At 43.6% G+C, this 18,920-nt stretch overlaps 1 protein-coding gene across 2 annotated transcripts; it reads left to right on the forward strand.

Moving 5' to 3' along the window:
- Positions 1 to 1,498: 1,498 nt before the first annotated feature.
- Positions 1,499 to 14,003, forward strand: LOC145447724 (nucleoredoxin-like). 2 transcript variants are annotated; one of them, XM_080325978.1, is made up of 8 exons: positions 1,499 to 1,781; positions 1,872 to 2,019; positions 2,923 to 3,177; positions 11,155 to 11,205; positions 11,926 to 12,079; positions 12,154 to 12,330; positions 12,406 to 12,562; positions 13,849 to 14,003. In XM_080325978.1, the coding sequence occupies exons 1-8, from the start codon at positions 1,633 to 1,635 to the stop codon at positions 13,892 to 13,894; spliced, it is 1,137 nt and encodes a 378-aa protein (XP_080182104.1). In that variant the 5' UTR covers positions 1,499 to 1,632; the 3' UTR covers positions 13,895 to 14,003. The 2 variants fall into 2 exon arrangements, with proteins under 2 accessions (XP_080182104.1, XP_080182102.1); XM_080325976.1 differs by having other exon boundaries at positions 1,512 to 1,781; positions 13,787 to 14,003.
- Positions 14,004 to 18,920: the final 4,917 nt, after the last annotated feature.

An 18,920-nucleotide genomic window follows, 5' to 3' on the forward strand; every position in this document is an offset into this window, starting at 1 on the left:
CACTACTTGACAACACTTTTCAGCGACCAAAGAATTGTTATTGGGTTAGCAAGAGACGGTACTTGCTGGAAACTATCTCCTCGTATGGCTTGATCTTGTGGGCAGTCGCTTGTCAAGATAATATGCACATTGCACATTCATATCAGCTAATTCCTCCTCCATGAAATGGAATTACATTACCATCGCCGAAGCCGTATCAGCTAGTGTGGATAGTGATGTTGGGCATATAGGAGAATAGTTTATATTGAAGAACAGCAACAATATTATTGAACTGAAATCAATTTCAGCATTTCAAAATGCTTTATTAAGCGTTCCGTCGAAATCTCAAATCACGCCGTGGGCCGCAAAATTGGAACTCGAGGCGGCATGCGACCGCGGGCCGAGTGTTGGTGACCCCTCCTATAATTGAATTGGTGTGTAAACGGTCGCATAATATCCTTCTACGGACCCAGGTTGGTCTCCGCTGAATCAGCTGTGAACCGGAAAGTTCATTGTTACTTGACAATGTTGGTTGATCTTGCAAATCAATGGACAGATTCAACAGTCGGCAGAATCTCCAGAAAGCGCGGTTGATTTTATGCAGTCAGAATTGAGAACTAAGAAGTATTTGAACGCTTATTGCTGCACAGTGCACACCGAGATGCGATGACATTTTCGAATTGTAGAAGCAGAACGCCCGATCTCACAAACGGAACGGCGTCTGTCACGCAAAAGCCTCCCGCGACAACTTTTGGCGTCAACATTTGTGTTAGTATCCGGGCACCGTTACAGATAATGTCAACATCATAAAATACTATTCATTTTCGTTTGTGACTAAAACTTGCACATTTAGAATAATTCGAAATTACAACGACCGCAGAAAGTCGACCAATTATACACGACAAAACGTTAAGCGTCAGTTTCAGCCCTATCGGACCACAAGCTGATGGAAAACACCAGGAGAACCATGAACTCAACAAAGCTGAGTAGAGTATATAGCTTATCGTTGCAAACAACGGCAATGGTGGCGACCTACAATCAAACACAGTTACTGGTATTGACTGAAGCTTGATGAAGGTGAGCAATTGGGAAGCTTGTGATTACATGACAGAATCCCGCTTGAATCGCGATTAAAATTTTCAAGGAATGACGAACGTCTGTGATTAGGTTATTTATTCCGCATGTTGGCTTGCGGGCTACTTCGTAAATTCGAATTGTATATTGACGGCCGCCAACACATGCGTATTGAATTACTGATGAACGCACGGTTTGCATGACCAACTGTTGGTGACGTTGGTGTTGAATACAACTGAGCCGAACGGCTTTCTTGTATACTGAGCTCATATCGCTGCCTTCCCTTCGATTAGTGCCCTTACAAAGCAAATTAACAGACGGCATAACAACGGGAAACGAGCAGACGCCAATTCCGTTGCGATTTCTCGGTATTCTGAACAGTAGGCTACAATACACATTAAGCAAGCCTATATGCAATTATGCATGCATTAACGCAGTATTACGATATGTACTTGTGCGGGGATTGAAGGTTTATGCTATTTTGTTGCTAAATGATATCGGTCGATGCAAAATTGAAGTATCTGATAACGGGTTTATTATATTCTCGAATTTTGTAGGACGTAGAAGCAGTAATAGAGCATGACAGGTTTGCAACAGCTTATTGGAGAAGAAATTCGAACCAAGGACGGGGTCGTTGACACCTCCTCTATTGAAATTGGGAAAAGCCAAATCATCGGTCTATATTTCAGCGCCCATTGGTGCCCTCCTTGTCGTGGGTTTACACCCAAGTGAGTAATATTAACCGCACTGCCGCTATTACGCAGTGAATAAGATATCAATTTCTTTTCATGCTTACATGGATGACGCTTTCTCTGTAGGCTTGTAGAATTTTACAATCATATCAACGCGTCTCGGAAGAGACTCCATATCGTATTTGTGAGCTCGGACAAAGATCAAAGCAGTTTCGATGCCTATTATAAAGATATGCCGTGGTACGCATTGCCTTATTCTCAGAGAAACAGGAAGGTGCGAGCATAAATTCATACTATGCTGTATATTGCAATACACAATGTGGTGTCACAATTGACGATTTCAATTTAGAGTGTACTTGATTCCCAAATACATGTAGAACCCTTGTCATGTCTGAACATGAAATTTAAAAACCATGTCCGCGTTTTCATGGAATTAACATGAGATGGAGCGACTCGTGTCATTTCCATGTTAAAATACATGTATATTTTTTACAGTGTAGTACAGTTTTCCTTTTCATTAAGTTGATTATCCAACATATTTCGTAAGATTAAGACACCGGGACCTCAGATACTTAAAGTGTGTCAACTATAGGCCTATGCCATATGTCCTCGTTTAGGAGGATTCTTCCTTTCTTCTCGAGAAAAATGGATGGTCCTCCGAGAACGCTCAAAATTGCCTTGATGCCCTGATTTGGAGTCGGCTGCCTATAGATTCAACAAAACTTAAAACTTCAACCGACTTCTGTAGCCAAGGTTGCATTTAACACAAAAATCAAACAAACATGTTTAAACGGATCATGAACCAGGACTATATTGTTATGCAGCATTTTTGCGGTCGACGGTAATCATCATCAAAACATCCATTCCGTACCTGTGATATATATCTATAGTGCCTAACTGATGAACCGCAACCGCAGGCAGCACACAACTAATACAGTTGGATTCAATTCAGTACATCATGCTCATTTTATTTCAGTCCTATTTTCCATGAATATTAATCGGGGCGCGAGTACACAACAATTATGAAATCCACTGATACTGTATATTGCGCGAAGCGCTAGGAAAATTTTCAAGTGGTATACATCCGCCCAACAATACTCGAAAAATGTGGGGCGCCATGGCCCGTTCGCGCCCTTCTGGCTACGTCTATGAAGTCTTGTGCCCTCTCCTATTACAGGGCAAACTATCGGGACAATGTCGAGTGTCAGGGATTCCAGAGTTAATTTTGTTCGATCGCGATGGCAACAAGTTGAAAACCGACGGGGATTTGACGAGTCACGTTGCTGTAGATCCCGAAGGCAGCGAATTTCCGTGGCCTGCAAAGCCGATTGATGATCTTATTAGTGGGTCGCTAATCGACAAGGAGGGAAATGAAACCTCCTTCGAAGATTTAAAAGGCTTTACACTAGGGATATACTTTTCGGCGCATTGGGTAAGTTCAGTGTTCTTGTACGTGCATTAGGGCTCTTCAAAAATGACTTTTTTTCTCAAATCGTACTGGCTACTTGATAAAATTGTTAGGTTACCTAATTTAAGCCTACACACAAAATTTGGTTCAATTCCAGCCAGTTACCGCTTTGCTACAGAGAAGGAAGTTTCTATTTATTATATAAAAATAAATAATAAAAAATTTGAAAATTTTCCGCTCACCCCATGAAAGTGTTAGGCTGTCTATAGAAACGATTCTCACAAAATTTGGTTCGATTCCAACCAGTGGAAGCGGAGTTATTGCCGTCGAAAATTTGGATTTGAATAAAATAGTATTTACGGTGAGCACAATTATAATAAATAAACAAAGAATCGGTCACCGTAATTACTATTTTATTCAAATCCAAATTTTTCGACGGCAATAACTCCGCTTCCACTGGCTGGAATTGAGCCAAATTTGATGAGCATCGTTTCTATAGACAGCCTAACACTCTCATGGGGTGAACAGAAAATTTTCAAATTTTTTATTATTTATTTTTATATAATAAATACAAACTTCCTTCTCTGTAGCAAAGCGGTAACTGGCCGGAATTGAACCAAATTTTGTGTGTAGGCTTAAATTAGGTAACCTAACAATTTTATCAAAGCCAGTACGATTTGAGAAAAAAAGTCATTTTTGAAGAGCCCTATTGTACATAGGATATGAGTTGCTTTCGTTGATATTTCCGAGAATTAAAGTGAAGTATTGACTTCTACCAGCTATGCATTTGTGTGTGTGTATCAGGCGGTGAGGTTATACATTTTTGCAGTCAATTATGTTTAATACGCCTTTTAATAAAATGAAACATATGATTCCGGTCTCTCTGATAGTCTCATCAGCAATTCGTCCGTCACGTACATCGGTAATCTTGAATTTACTCGACAGTATCCGTTTTGAGCATATCCTCACATGGTTCTGATATTCGTATGATGTGATGCATTGTCTCGTTCATTTCCCATAACCCCGAAAGAAAAATACAATTGTTTTCAAAGATATGCTATAAATTCCAATAAGAGACCACCATTAGTGGTGGCCCTACTATTGGTGGGGCCCCGGGCGAGACTTCCGGGGACCCTATAAGTATGTAATTGCAGCTTCTGGAGGACTCCGCACCCCAGACCCTTCTTCCGCATCTATTGCTACCGACTTAATAGTAGTGTGCCATACTGAACGGAATTACCTGATGTGTATATGACACTATAACACGGCTTTGAAGCAGGTCGGACCGTTGAATTGCTCTAGCTCCCGAGCCTTCTTTTATCATACATTGTCGAATCATAAAATAAGTCAACCAGTTAACGAGCTCATGCCTTCACGTTGAAGATGTATGTCATGTAGCGTGAAATAATATAATAGCGATACAGCTGCTGCAGGCTAAATAGACCCACACTAATCTGGAAGGCTACATGCTGACATTAGTAATGAGCCAGCACAACACGCCAAGGTTTGAGCCAGGCGCTGGATTAGGTCGTATCTAGAGCCCGACCGATATTGGATTTCTGAGCCGATACCGATAAAACCGATATCCAGTACCTTCACCGATAACCCCGATATATTCAGCCGATATTCAAAAGATATGGATTCTAGCTCAAGGCCAATATTTAACACCTCAAAATATTTATTTCAACAACTTCACAGCCATTGCTATGCTTGAACATGAAATAAATGATCTAGGGGCTATGAAAATATATCAATAGTACCAGTCTAGTAGTTGCAGATTACAGTTCAGCACAATTTCTCGCCCCTTTGTCCTAGGAGTGAACTTCTGTAGTCTTCATAAATGATGTATATAGTGCTAAACACAGAGAGCAGCCTTTCACTTGTGTTATATCCTGATTCTCGCTACAGCGAATTCACAAGTTTTGCCTCACAACATGTGTTGTGAAGACTGCTCATATATGCTGCCGCCTGCGCTCACAGTAGTGCAGTAATGTTGCTTTCTCGCATTGTTTCTTTCCTCAGATGTAGTTAGGATTATTAGCTTTAATCTAATAAATCTTCTGCTGGAATAGTCTGTCTGAAATCTCTCATCAGCATCAGAGGACGAGGCTTATTATTGGCGACGAGTGAAAAACACGGATTATCATCGATCAGAAGCAGCCGCGTGTATCTACTCTAATCCTCGCTCCTATAATCCTGACTACGAAAAATGCAAGCCAATTACGTAATGAAAGGGTCCATTGGCGAATTCGACCCTGAATTACATCGTAATAACGCTCATGACGCCTTCTGCGACTTCGTGAGTAGGTTCCGTTATGAATACGATGCCATCGCCGCCGACCCACCTACCGACGCAGAGGACAAGGCTAAGTGGGTTGAAATCAACATGCGCAAGCTTTTCCTCGGCAAATTCTCATCTCGAAGCTTTCAAAAGGACTATGAATCCACGGTCCCTGCAAATGAACGGGCCAATCTTCAATTCAAGGACTTTGTAATAAAAATGCAGGAAAGGTATGAGACAACTCGCAACTATACCTTAGCAAACTATCAGTTTCATCGACTTCACCAGGAACAAGGTGAGAGCTTTGACAATTTCGTCCATCGTCTCCGCAAAGAGGCGATGTCATGCAAATTTAGCTGTGCTAATGCCAATTGCGATGTCATAGATGTCATGATTCGTGATCAAATAATCGTGGGTACCGTACACAATGATATCCGTAAAAGCGCCCTCAAAAGCCAATGGAAACTGCGGGAACTCGTAGAAAATGGGCGTAGAATGGAAGCAGCAGCCCACACAGCGCAGAAAATTCAGTCAGAGCACAGCGACGACAGCGAGAAAATCTCGCGGGTCAAGCCCAAGAAGTACAGCAAAAGCCGGAAGAAACCGGCACGCACATCCGGATCATGCAGAACATGCTCAGATCCATCATGCCACGGGGAACAAGATTGTCGAGCAACCGATCGTGAATGCTTCGCATGCGGGCGCAAGGGCCATTTCAAGGGGTCCAAGGCCTGCAGATCTACGAAACGCGTACAGCATGACCCCGAAGAGAGCCATCGAAGCTCTATCGAGCCTAGACGCAAATCGATCTCATCGAGAGAAAGTTCCGCCTCTAGCAGTGACTCAGAGTCACAAGCACCACCCAGGCAAAGACGTGTCCGGAGATTGCACCGTCAGCCTCAACCGGAACACAAGAAAATGTTAAAGAAGCCTGATCAATATCTTCGCAGCAAACCACCCAAATCAAAACGGGTTCACAAAGTGCAGAATAAAAAGAGAATGCCTCCAAGAGACTCTCGTCACAAAGCGCGTAGAAAACAGTCAGCCCTCCAGCCAGCAAATCCGCACAACTGGGCTGTTATTCGGCGCACCTCAAAACCAAAATACACAGTCAAGGTCATCGTGGCTGAAAAACGACTGACTGGCTTTGCCGACACAGGCGCCGACCTGAATGTCATGTCAGAAAGGAAAGCCGAGAAGCTAGGACTGACGCTACGCAAAACCAAAACGAGGATTCGGCCATTTGGTTCTAAGCCCATAAAATGCGTTGGCTACTACAAAGGGTTCGTCACCTACAACGAGCACAGTTGCTTGACACGCTTCTACATAGTACCACTGGAAGTCGAGACGTTACTAAGTGGGAAACTCTGCGAGGAACTCGGAATCATCAAGTTCCATCCTCCGAAACAATCCTTCAACGAGAAGGCAATTCGCGCCCTTTCTAAGAATCAGTTCACGTCGGATATTGTCGATCGGTATCCCAGCATCTTCAGAGGGATAGGCACTCTCAAGGGCCACAAGGTACACTTTTACACCGATAAGAAAGTTCCGCCTGTTGCACAAAGCTCACGCCCGATTCCGCATCACCTGCGCTCAAAATTCGACAATGCCATTAATCAAATGGAAAAAGACGGAATTATTGAGGAGCATCGCGGCCCGGCTCCATGGGTCTCAAACGTAGTCCTCACTCCAAAGGATGACGGCAACATTCGGGTCACTGTTGACATGCGAGAAGTAAACAAGTGCATCAAGCCAACCAACATACCCATCCCACGTGTCGAAGACATCAAAGCCAAACTTTCAGGTTGCAAAACCTTCAGCAAGCTGGACTTCAAGTCTGCCTTCCACCAGCTCGAACTAGACGAAGAATCCCGCACACTCACAGTGTTCCACGCAGGGCACCGCCTGATGCGTTACCGAAGGCTTACAATGGGTGCGAAACCCGCCTCCGGCGAGCTTACCAAAGCTCTCATCCCTATCTTCAATAACATGTCAGGTATCCATGTCATCCATGACGACATCATAATTGCTGGGAAAAGCAAGGAAGAGCATGATGAATCCCTCTATGCAGCTCTCCGGAAAATCGAAGCCGCTGGTATGACTCTAAATCCTGACAAATGCATCTTCAGGCAGAAAGAAATCCCATTCTGGGGGATGATTGTAACAAAGCACGGGGTGAAACCCGATCCAGCCAAGATTGACGCTCTCAGACACGCATCGCCACCAAAATCAAAGGATGAAGTCATGTCTTTCTTGTGCTTTGTGCAATCATTTGGGGAATTCATACCCCTGTTATCTCGCAAGACATCAGCCCTACGCCAGCTCACAAAGAAGCACAAAGAGTTCAGATGGTCAGACAAATGCAAGAAGGAATTCAACGACCTCCGACAGTGCCTGCAGGAAGACGCTCTCCTGCGCTACTTTGACACACATCTGAGCACGTATATTTTTGTGGATGCTCATGTCTCAGGAATATCAGCAATTCTTGCCCAAGGCAACAGCTCTTCTGACTGCAAACCGATCACGTTTGCTAGTCGAGCCACAAGACAAGAGGAACAACGTTACCCACAGCTAGACCTGGAGGCCACCGCCATCGATTTCGGCCTCAGACGCTTCCGCAATTTCATTGTGGGCGGTCCTCAAGTACATGTCATAACGGACCATAAGCCTCTTGTCAGCATCTTCAGTAACACGCGAAAAGGATCGATCCGGACGGATAGAATCAGACTCCGTCATCAAGATATCCCATTTGAGGTCATATGGGAGGCAGGAAAACATAACCCAGCCGACTACCTCTCCCGCCATGCGCAGCCACTGGATCAAGTTCCCTCGTCGTGGCAGGATGAAGCTAATGAACTCGAGCGCACAGTGTTCTGGCTCCGCCATAGCCCATACACAGAAGCTATATCTTTGGACAATATTCGGGAGGAAACCAGAAATGACCGAGTGCTCCGCAAGCTCACTAAATACATCAGAAAGGGTTACATACCCAAATCAGAGCCGACTCTCCAGCCCTATCGCAAATTCCAGGATCAGCTCACCCTGTCAAAAGGCTTTGTCCTGAAACAGGACAAAATCATACTGCCTGAATCACTGTGGAGCAAAGCCATAGATAAGGCCCACCAAGGCCATCACCCGGGTATAACGATACTGAAAGCCCGTATCCGAGAACATTTTTGGATGCCAAACCTCAACAAAATGGCTGAAAATAAGGTGAAACAATGTAAGATGTGCCAGCTCTTCACCAACCCAGGGTCGAAACAGCCGCAAAAGATCCTGACACCACCCGAGCGCCCCTGGGAACAAGTCAGTGTCGATCTTTTTGGCCCAATGCCAGATGGCAGACACATTGTGGTGGTTCAAGATATGATGACTCGATTTCCCGATGCCAAAATACTGAAAAGTACTGCAGCGAGATATGTCATTCCCGCAATGATTGACATCTACAGACAATATGGACGGCCAGAATCGCATAAAACTGACAACGGCCCACCGTTCAATGGACTCGAATTCAAGGAATTCTCAGAGTCGTACGGTATTAAACACAAGACTGCCTACCCCCGCCATCCGCAAGCCAATCCAGTTGAAACCTTCATGAAAATTCTCGGAAAATCGATGAAGATCTGTCATGAACAGGGGCAAAACAAACAGGAAGCCTTAAATCAACTACTCAGCAGCTACCGGTCATCACCACAAGCCGCAACCGGTCAATCCCCGGGTAACCTGATGTTTCACGGGGGCTACCGACAAGAATTCCCTGAGAAAATCTTGACAACGCAGGATGTTATGGCGGCCAGAGAACTAGACACAGAAACTAAGATCACCCGTCAAACATTCGTAAATAGCTCAGTCCGTCGGCAACCATCAAGCATTGAAAAAGGTGACTACGTCATAATCAGAAACTACAACAAGAGGAAATTTGAACCGATTTTTGGACCAGAAGAGTACGAGGTAGTTGCTGTGCTTGATGATGGTGTGAAACTGCGAAAATTAATTGATGGGAGACACACCACCCGTCACATGAACGACGTCAAAGTTGTAACGTACCCAAGTGACAGAAGTCATGAACAATTGGTCAAGCAAAGGAATTTATACAATGATGACTGGGACTTCGAAATGACACAAACCATTGACAATACGGACTATCCTGCAGCCGAACCTCTACAACACGAGGAGGACGACACGCCTCACGTACAGGAGAATGCCTATAACACGCTACCGAGAATGTTGAGTCGCCTAGCGGACTATAACTCACCTGGCTACTCCGAACTCGGCCTGTGAACTTTTCGAAATCCCAAAAAGGGGGATTGTTGTTATATCCTGATTCTCGCTACAGCGAATTCACAAGTTTTGCCTCACAACATGTGTTGTGAAGACTGCTCATATATGCTGCCGCCTGCGCTCACAGTAGTGCAGTAATGTTGCTTTCTCGCATTGTTTCTTTCCTCAGATGTAGTTAGGATTATTAGCTTTAATCTAATAAATCTTCTGCTGGAATAGTCTGTCTGAAATCTCTCATCAGCATCAGAGGACGAGGCTTATTAACTTGGTACCATAGTTAGTGGCACAGCAAGAATTGGAAATCTTTCTTCATTTCGGTTCCACCGCTCCCTTGCAGGGAATCTTCCCTTGAATGGTTTCACCAAGTGTTGATATTCTTCTGACAGTGCACCTGGAGCCTTCAGCACATCATTAACAAATAGCTGAAGAGAATGTTCAAAACAACTCAAATTGTTCACGTCTGCTACTGTTCCACCCATCCCCTTGGGCCTTGACCATGACCAGCATTTCAACAATCAATTGATCAATATTTTACGCTCTTTTGTCAGAATTGGCCCATGTCATCATGGAATGAAACATTTTCGTATTAACTTTTGGCTTCACTCCACTTCTGCTTGATTTTCTTGCACTCTATGCTTGCATATTTCGTATCAGGGTATCCGTCAGGCCTCCGTCAGATAGATGACTTCATACATTACTGGTATAATTTCGCTCTGTTGGTACGAAGCCTTCGCTTCTTACACAGACACCACCAGCACTATCTACGGAAAATGCTTTGACGCGACGTTCTTCTCTATCATCCCGAGGGTCAGTGCAGCATGAATAAAGTTCTAATTTCTCTAATCGATTGAAAAATCTTCTGCAGACAACCATCCATCCAGCTGCTCTCTGCCATTGGTGATCGATCAATGAAGGGGATTCCCATGAAGTCAGTGGGGCATGACGGTGAAAGTATATTTTCACACAAGCACGCAGACTGGCCTGTATGCACTATATGCAGCTTGAGCATTTATTTTTATCATTTACCGACAAGCAGTGAAGACCTCACGTCTTCTCTGACTCCCTACCACCATGCTGTGACGTCACGAAAATGGCCGATATTTTTTTACCTCCAATGGCCAATACCAATATTTCTTTCCAAGTGTGATAACGACTCGATATTATCGGCGAGCCGATAATCGGTCGGGCTCTAGTCGTATCTATTATTGCATGGTTGCACTTGCAAGGATAGACTACATCAAAACCAAGTATACCTCTATCGCATGCAGAGACTTTATGATTATCTGGATATTGGACTTCTGTAAAAAATGCAGAGATTTAATGATGGACCAAAGAGGAGGAGTCCTTCGACCAAGGGGCCCCCGGACGACCGCCCACCTCGCCCACCGCAAAGGTCACCACGGGAGACCACTTTGTATTTATGTTGTTTTCTTTTTCAGTGTCCTCCCTGCAAAACTTTCACGCATAAACTAGCCGAGGTCTATGGCAAGGTAAGGATTTCCGATCGTTTATTTTAGGTTTATGTCGCCTCAAATCTGTTTAGGCTACTGCGGATTATGAGAAATAGGTACTGTTGTTGCACACAATCTCGGTGTAGCGTACATGTTTTAGCCTACTCCCTTTAGTCTGGCATTTCCGCATCGTGTATCACTGAAATATGCATCGCTAATCAATGTGCTACAGACACATACGGCGGGTTTTAATCGGGTGTGCAGTGCACATTTGCTTCTGATTTGTATCTCGATGGGTTTCAATTAGCAATGAAACCCTGCTTTGTTCATTATTACATTGACCATGACCAATTGACCACGCACCCTACACTGCTCTTTCACATGAACAACGGATTGGCTGCTTGGCTAATAAACTAGCTGAGTAGCTAGCCTAGCCACCATCCAAAGTCGTTTATGTGCGTATGGACTGCAATAAGGTATAACGTTACCAGTTTATCGCTCAGCAAAACTTCAATTTTCCTCGCTAGCATTTTTGGTGAATATCAAGTATCGCTATGCCTTGTAATGTGTCTCAAAATCCCAAACAAACCATGATTTGGTCATTGACTCTTGGTCACAATACCGGTAATAATCATGAGATGTCGGTATCGCTCAACTAACAAGATAAATTATAATTATGGAGCTTATGGAGGAGGTCCGTTGTGGAAACCCGTTTGCAGATGCTGAAAGATTACTAAGAATTAAATATTATCATTATAGGTGAAAGAGAAAGGACATAACTTTGAAATAGTCTTCGCTTCGAGTGACAAAGATGAGAACTCTTTCAAAGAATATTTCGCGACGATGCCTTGGAAAGCTATTCCTTTCGGTGACTATCGCAAAGATGCTCTAAGCGGCAAGTTCGGTGTTCAAGGTATACAGTGTACACTGCATTCGAAAGCTGATCAAAGAAAGCTGTACACTCCCAATGTATTAATACCCGTACAGGCATTCCAACGTTCGTGGTACTTGACTCCGAACTCAATATCATAACGATGAACGGTCGCAATGCGGTATCAAAGGATAAGAATGGCGATGCCTTCCCCTGGCGCCCCAAACCAGTGAATCCCATCTCGGAAGTTGAGAGCTCATTCAATGTCGGTCCTGTGCTTATTCATTTTACAGGTATAGAGGCCGTTATATTTGCGTTTTACAGCATGTGTGATCTTATACCCCCTATATATACAATGGGTATTCCAGACGGTACCGACGAAGAAGTTGAAGAAAACGGAAAGAAATTTCTGCTTACTGTGGCAGAACAACTGGGAAAAGCAGCACTGCCTGGTGATGACGCGGAACTACTATTCTCTGCTGCAGGAGGTGATGAAAACGAAGATTTGTGTAATCGTGTCAGAAAGTGAGTATAAGCAGTGGCATGGTATATGCAAAGCACGATACACGCAGATTTGGTCCGCAACGATCCGGAGTACTCAAGTATATTTTCCTGCTTTTACAACTAATTACTCAAGTGGTTATGTTTTATGCTATATTTTACTTCTAATTAACACTTTCAGACAAAACTACTTACCTATCACATTTTGTAAACTATAAATGAGTCTTGGGATGTGTTTTCATCACTATTTTGAGGGAAATGGTCATAACAACTGTTGGCAATACCCCCCCCCCCACACACACACACACACGTATCGCAATATAACAGAAAATGCGTTTGAAAATTGAACTATACTTATTATGCCAGTAGTTCATTCCTGGGTCTCGACAGTAGCCCCTCCGGTTATCTGCTAAAAGTACGTAACCCTTCGACCAACCTACGTTTTGAAACTATCTACTTGAGCTCGTGTCGGACATATATTTTGTATACTTCCACCAGCTTTGGGAATCTTAGAAATCGCTACTTCTCCTGCTGCTTGTCTACCGAAACTTGCTACTTTGAGGGGTCGGCAGCCTTTTGCGTGCTAACTGTCTAAATAGCAACAGCTCGCGTTACAAATAAATTTTTCATATGTATTGCGAATTGATTCTTGACGGAAACCATGTCTTGAGTCCACTAAATTAGTGGTTCTCAAACTTTCATGGATACGCCACTTTATGATAGTGAAAACTTTTACACGAGCTAACTGCCGTACACATTCACCTGTTACTCTTAATTCAGAGATATCTTCTGCATGATAGTTGCAAGATCTGGCATCAACCAATATCTAGTATCGAAGTATGGATGATACCATGCAATTATAACCATAATATCGCAATAAAATCGGTATTATTGCCGCTGTTGTTGAAACTTGGAAATTCCAGCACATATATACTCATTCCGAACCTATGGAACATCATTTCTCTCAGACGGCTTCGCGCCCCCTCATATGCTTTCACGCCCCCCGAGGGGGCGCACCTCCCAGTTTAAGAGCCACTGCTCCAAATTGAAACACGTGACGTGGATTTTCGACCCGTGATATCGGCTATATCACTATAAGCATTTACTTAGCATTATCATTAAATATGGTTACGAAGCTTTAGTGTATAGCTCATGATCCCAACGTATCAAACTTTCAATAAAGCTGTATCGTGTTATCGAAAATAATATTGGGTGTATCCGCACAATCACGAAATTGATGTGTCATAGATTTGCAAAGCTGCCGAAAGCGAATGAGAGGCCGAACCTTCTTATCATCTTGAACATACCAGAAGAAAAAGTATACGTCCACGAAAGCGAAATCTCAAGCTCTGCTGACGTCCAACAAGTGGTTGACGATTTCAAAGCGGATAAACTGCCATTCCAGAGATATTCATAATTGAATACGGGTGTATTTATATCAAGTTTCAAAAAAGAAAATACACAGATTATATATACTCGTGGACGTGCGGTAAGGGGAGGCGAGTAAGGCAGTGGCTCGCTTGTCGTCAGGAGAAGTAAAGGCAAATAGTGAAAACCTTCAACGATGATAAAATCGTTACGTAATTTTATACAAACTGCGCAATATACATATAGTTACAGTATTGTTCACAAATAGGACGCCAGGAGAGGTGAGGCGGAGAGGAGACAAGGAATCAAACCTGATAGCCTGTGATAGCGAACCCAGCTGTTCGGAATTTATAATAGCTATACATGCTATAACTATGTTAAACCGACGACGATTTCGAGGGTTCCAACCACTCCATATCGTATACGTCGACTGTATTGTGTGCAAATCGTCCATATTGGCTCATACTGAATTTTTTCGAAAGTATTCAAACAATTATGGCATGACTCTACAACGTTTGAATGAAAACACAATTTTTTTAAAGGCATTTGTTTAGAACATGTTGTAAACAAAGTGTTTTAAAACACCGTTTGTTCTAAACAGGGCTTTGGAGCCGGAGCCGGAACCCGGAGCCGTGCATTTTTGCCGGAGCTGGAGCCGGAGCCGGAGCTCTACATAAAATTCAGACGGAGCCGGAGCTGGAGCTAGTTATTTGAGGGGTAGCTCCGGCTCCGACGTATTTCATAAGATGCTATTCTATATGCAACAACCATATCTGCTGAGTTCACAGAATTCAACAGTAGGCCTTCGCGAAATTAAGATTTTTTCACCTTTGGTGCTACCTTTTCCGACTAACCATGTTCCTGGGGATTTAACAGCATAGTAGTCATATATTCAATGTTCAATTTTCATACATGAGTTCCGAACCTCGGTATGCTAGATATCCCTGTGAATATTGTGGGTATTCGGCATACCCGCGATTTCATCATCAGCACAACCTTGTTGGCCAATTGTACGGTTCGAAAATAATGATAACTATATGTATTACGCGAAATGGGAGAGACGATAAAAACGTGTTTTCGTTGCACATGTCGATATGACGAGTACGCGCCGAGAAATTCCATCTCATCGTTGATATGAATCGGATGAGCAAATACTCGTTCTTTCGTGGTAGTTGTTTAATCGGGCCGCGAAATTGGACAGTGTTATTGAGTATGCGTATGATCGTCATTCACTCCAGTAAGGATATTCGAGCGTGAATAGTGGATGGCAGAAGGACAGTGTTATTGAGTATGCGTATGATCGTCATTCACTCCAGTAAGGATATTCGAGCGTGAATAGTGGATGGCAGAAGAGTAGCCCAAAACGCCGTAACACTCAGTGAACAATTGTCGCGGTGCGAGCTATACTCAATGCGATGTCAGGACCCCATGGTATTTTATGATGGAGATAAATGAACTGATTTGATACGCGATTTCCAATTTCTAATCATCTGTTTCGTAAATTCATTCTTGATGTTTGCTTGATACTCTAGTATTCCCGGATTATCGCGCACTGTGACTTGTAAATATGCATACTGCATAGTTTAATTCGTTATGGGCATGGCGTAATGTGCATGGCACAGTGTTTAATTCGATTATTCGATTCGTTTCCACGGGAAAATTACCTATTCCGGTAACTTGATCGACACCGGATGGACAGGTAACGAGTGCACCAATATCGAACGTCGAACCATTGGCCATTTGGTACAAATCGAATTTATATTGATCAGGTCGTGATGTCCGCCCATATTGTTCAGTTACAGTTGAATAATAATCGGTTATTTAGAGATTGAATTGAGCTTAATGTTAACGAGTATAGTGCCAGTGTTCAAACGCCGCATCAGAATTTTCATACTGAACACAGCAATGGCATGGAGTAAAGTGCGTTCTTTTGTTGCTACATTTCAGCGTCGACGATCTTTCTGCGAGTGCAAACGTAAAAAGACTTTCTCTCGTAATTGCGAATATAGTGATACTCAATCGGCTACAAAGGGGGCAGGCTACAAAGCAAGAAAGCGTGTGATAATTAGCCACTCGAAGCGCGAAGAAAAATTTTACTACTCTTTTAGTTTATTGTAATGTAGCCTACGGCAATTTACTAAAAATGTGACTGGACCCAGGATCTGCCAATGCGTCGGAACTGATATTCTATAGTCATCAGCATCCCAAGTGTCGCGGTTTTTGGTTGCCCTTGTAAGTTCACAATCTGAGCAAATCAATTTCGATAATATAACAAAATTTCGATGATATATAATGGGAAATTAGCTCGCGGGCTACTCAAAACCTTCTGCTGGAGCCGGAGCCGGAGCACTGTATAGGGTATACTGTATATGGTAGCGTTTAGAACCAGGGCTTTGAAGCAGCCGTAAATTTGCATTGCTCCAGCTCCGGCTCCGGAGCTTTCTTCTATCATACACTAGCTCCGGCTCCAGCTCCGGAGCCGCATTATTACCACTGCTCCGGCTCCAGCTCCGGCTCCGGCTCTGAAAACTATCGAAGGTGTCTGTCTATATCAGGGATGGGCAACCCGCGGCCTGCGGGCCATATGTGGCCCGCGAGAAGGTTTTGAGTAGCCCGCGAGCTAATTTCCCATTATATATCATCGGAATTTTGTTATATTATCGAAATTGATTTGCTCAGATTGTGAACTTACAAGGCCACCCAAAAACCGCGACACTTGGGATGCTGATGACTATAGAATATCAGTTCCGACGCATTGGCAGATCCAGGGTCCAGTCACATTTTTAGTAAATTGCCGTAGGTTACATTACAATAAACTAAAAGAGTAGTAAAGTTTTCTTCACGCTTCGAGTGTCTAATTACCACACGCTTTCTTGCTTTGTAGCCTGCCCCCTTTGTAGCCGATTGAGTATCACTATATTCGCAATTACGGGAGAAAGTCTTTTTGCGTTTGCGCTCGCAGAAAGATCGTCGACGCTGAAATGTAGCAACAAAATGATTGTCGTATATTTTTCGGAAATCTTCGATATCGATATGTCCAGATGCCGAATAGTCCTGTCCTTGCAAACTGAGCCTAGCGGGCGGTATACAGTCGACCCGCAATATACTCAAGTAATATTAATATTACCTTTGAAAATTTTACGCGCCTGGCGCGGCTAGTGGGCACCGCACTCGCTCGTCAATTTCATGTGGCCCGTTAGCCGAAAAGGTTGGCCACCCCTGATCTATATAGATTACTAATTTACCCGTAGGTTAGTTATCTATAGCAATCTAGAGTCTGTCAGCCGTCAGTAACATTGGATGCAGCAACGAAGTCATAGGTGCCGCCGTGTCGGCTTGTGACTTCATAATGAATACTTGTCAATTGTCGATAACATCATAGTTGCACTTTACGCACTTTAGAACGCACTTTACTCCATGCCATTGCTGTGTTCAGTATGAAAATTCTGATGCGGCGTTTTAACACTGGCACTGTACTCGTTAACATTAAGCTCAATTCAATCTCTAAGTAACCGATTATTATTCAACTGTAACTGAACAATATGGGTGGACATCACGACCTGATCAATATAAATTCGATTTGTACCAAATGGCCAATGGTTCGACGTTCGATATTGGTGCACTCCGTTACCTGTCCATCCGGTGTCGATCAAGTTTACCGGAATAGGTAATTTTCCCGTGGAAACGAATCGAATAATCGAATTAAACACTGTGCCATGCACATTACGCCATGCCCATAACGAATTAAACTATGCAGTATGCACATTTACAAGTCACAGTGCGCGATAATCCGGGAATACTAGAGTATCAAGCAAACATCAAGAATGAATTTACGAAACAGATGATTAGAAATTGGAAATCGCGTATCAAATCAGTTCATTTATCTCCATCATAAAATACCATGGGGTCCTGACATCGCATTGAGTATAGCTCGCACCGCGACAATTGTTCACTGAGTGTAACCGCGTTTTGGGCTACTCTTCTGCCATCCACTATTCACGCTCGAATATCCTTACTGGAGTGAATGACGATCATACGCATACTCAATAACACTGTCCAATTTCGCGGCCCGATTAAACAACTACCACGAAAGAACGAGTATTTGCTCATCCGATTCATATCAACGATGGGATGGAATTTCTCGGCACGTACTCGTCATATCGACATGTGCAACGAAATCACGTTTTTATCCTCTCTCCCATTTCGCGTAATACATATAGTTATCATAATTTTCGAAGCGTACAATTGGCCAACAAGGTTGTGCTGATGATGAAATCGCGGGTATGCCGAATACCCACAATATTCACAGGGATACCTAGCATACCTAGGTTCGGAACTCATGTATGAAAATTGAACATTGAATATATGACTACTATGCTGTTAAATCCCCAGGAACATGGTTAGTCGGAAAAGGTAGCGCCAAAGGTAAAAAATTCTTAATTTCGCGAAGGCCTACTGTTGAATTCTGTGAACTCAGCAGATATGGTTGTTGCATATAGAATAGCATCTTATGAAATACGTCGGAGCCGGAGCTACCCCTCAAATAACTAGCTCCAGCTCCGGCTCCGGCTCCGTCTGAATTTTATGTAGAGCTCCGGCTCCGGCTCCAGCTCCGGCAAAAATGCACGGCTACGGGCCGGGGCCGGGGCCGGCTCCGGCTCCGGGCTCCGGCTCCAAAGCCCTGATTCTGACACTTTAGTTGCTCTCACGATCGGCAGAATTGGGGGAAAAACGGCTTTGTCCGAATTAAGTGGAAAATCAATTCTTCGTTATAAATGGTCATGGTCATGCGTAAAGGTAAGCAGCGCATTGACAATGCGTTGATGTTGCGTATTTAAGGAATTGCAGCTGAGCTATACTGCAGTAAATGACACTTATCGCATAAAACGCCCAAGAGGTTGTATTGTTGAGTACAATAGGCGCCGAGTTACGGGGTGGCGGGGTGGCGCAGTCACCTCGTGACATATTTATGGGGTGGCGGCCACCCCATACGATAAGATTAAACGATTTCAAA

The sequence above is a fragment of the Botryllus schlosseri genome, chromosome 10 (genome assembly GCF_051294905.1).
Source record: "Botryllus schlosseri isolate E-star chromosome 10, Bs_hap1, whole genome shotgun sequence".
Classification (NCBI taxonomy): Eukaryota; Metazoa; Chordata; class Ascidiacea; order Stolidobranchia; family Styelidae; genus Botryllus; species Botryllus schlosseri.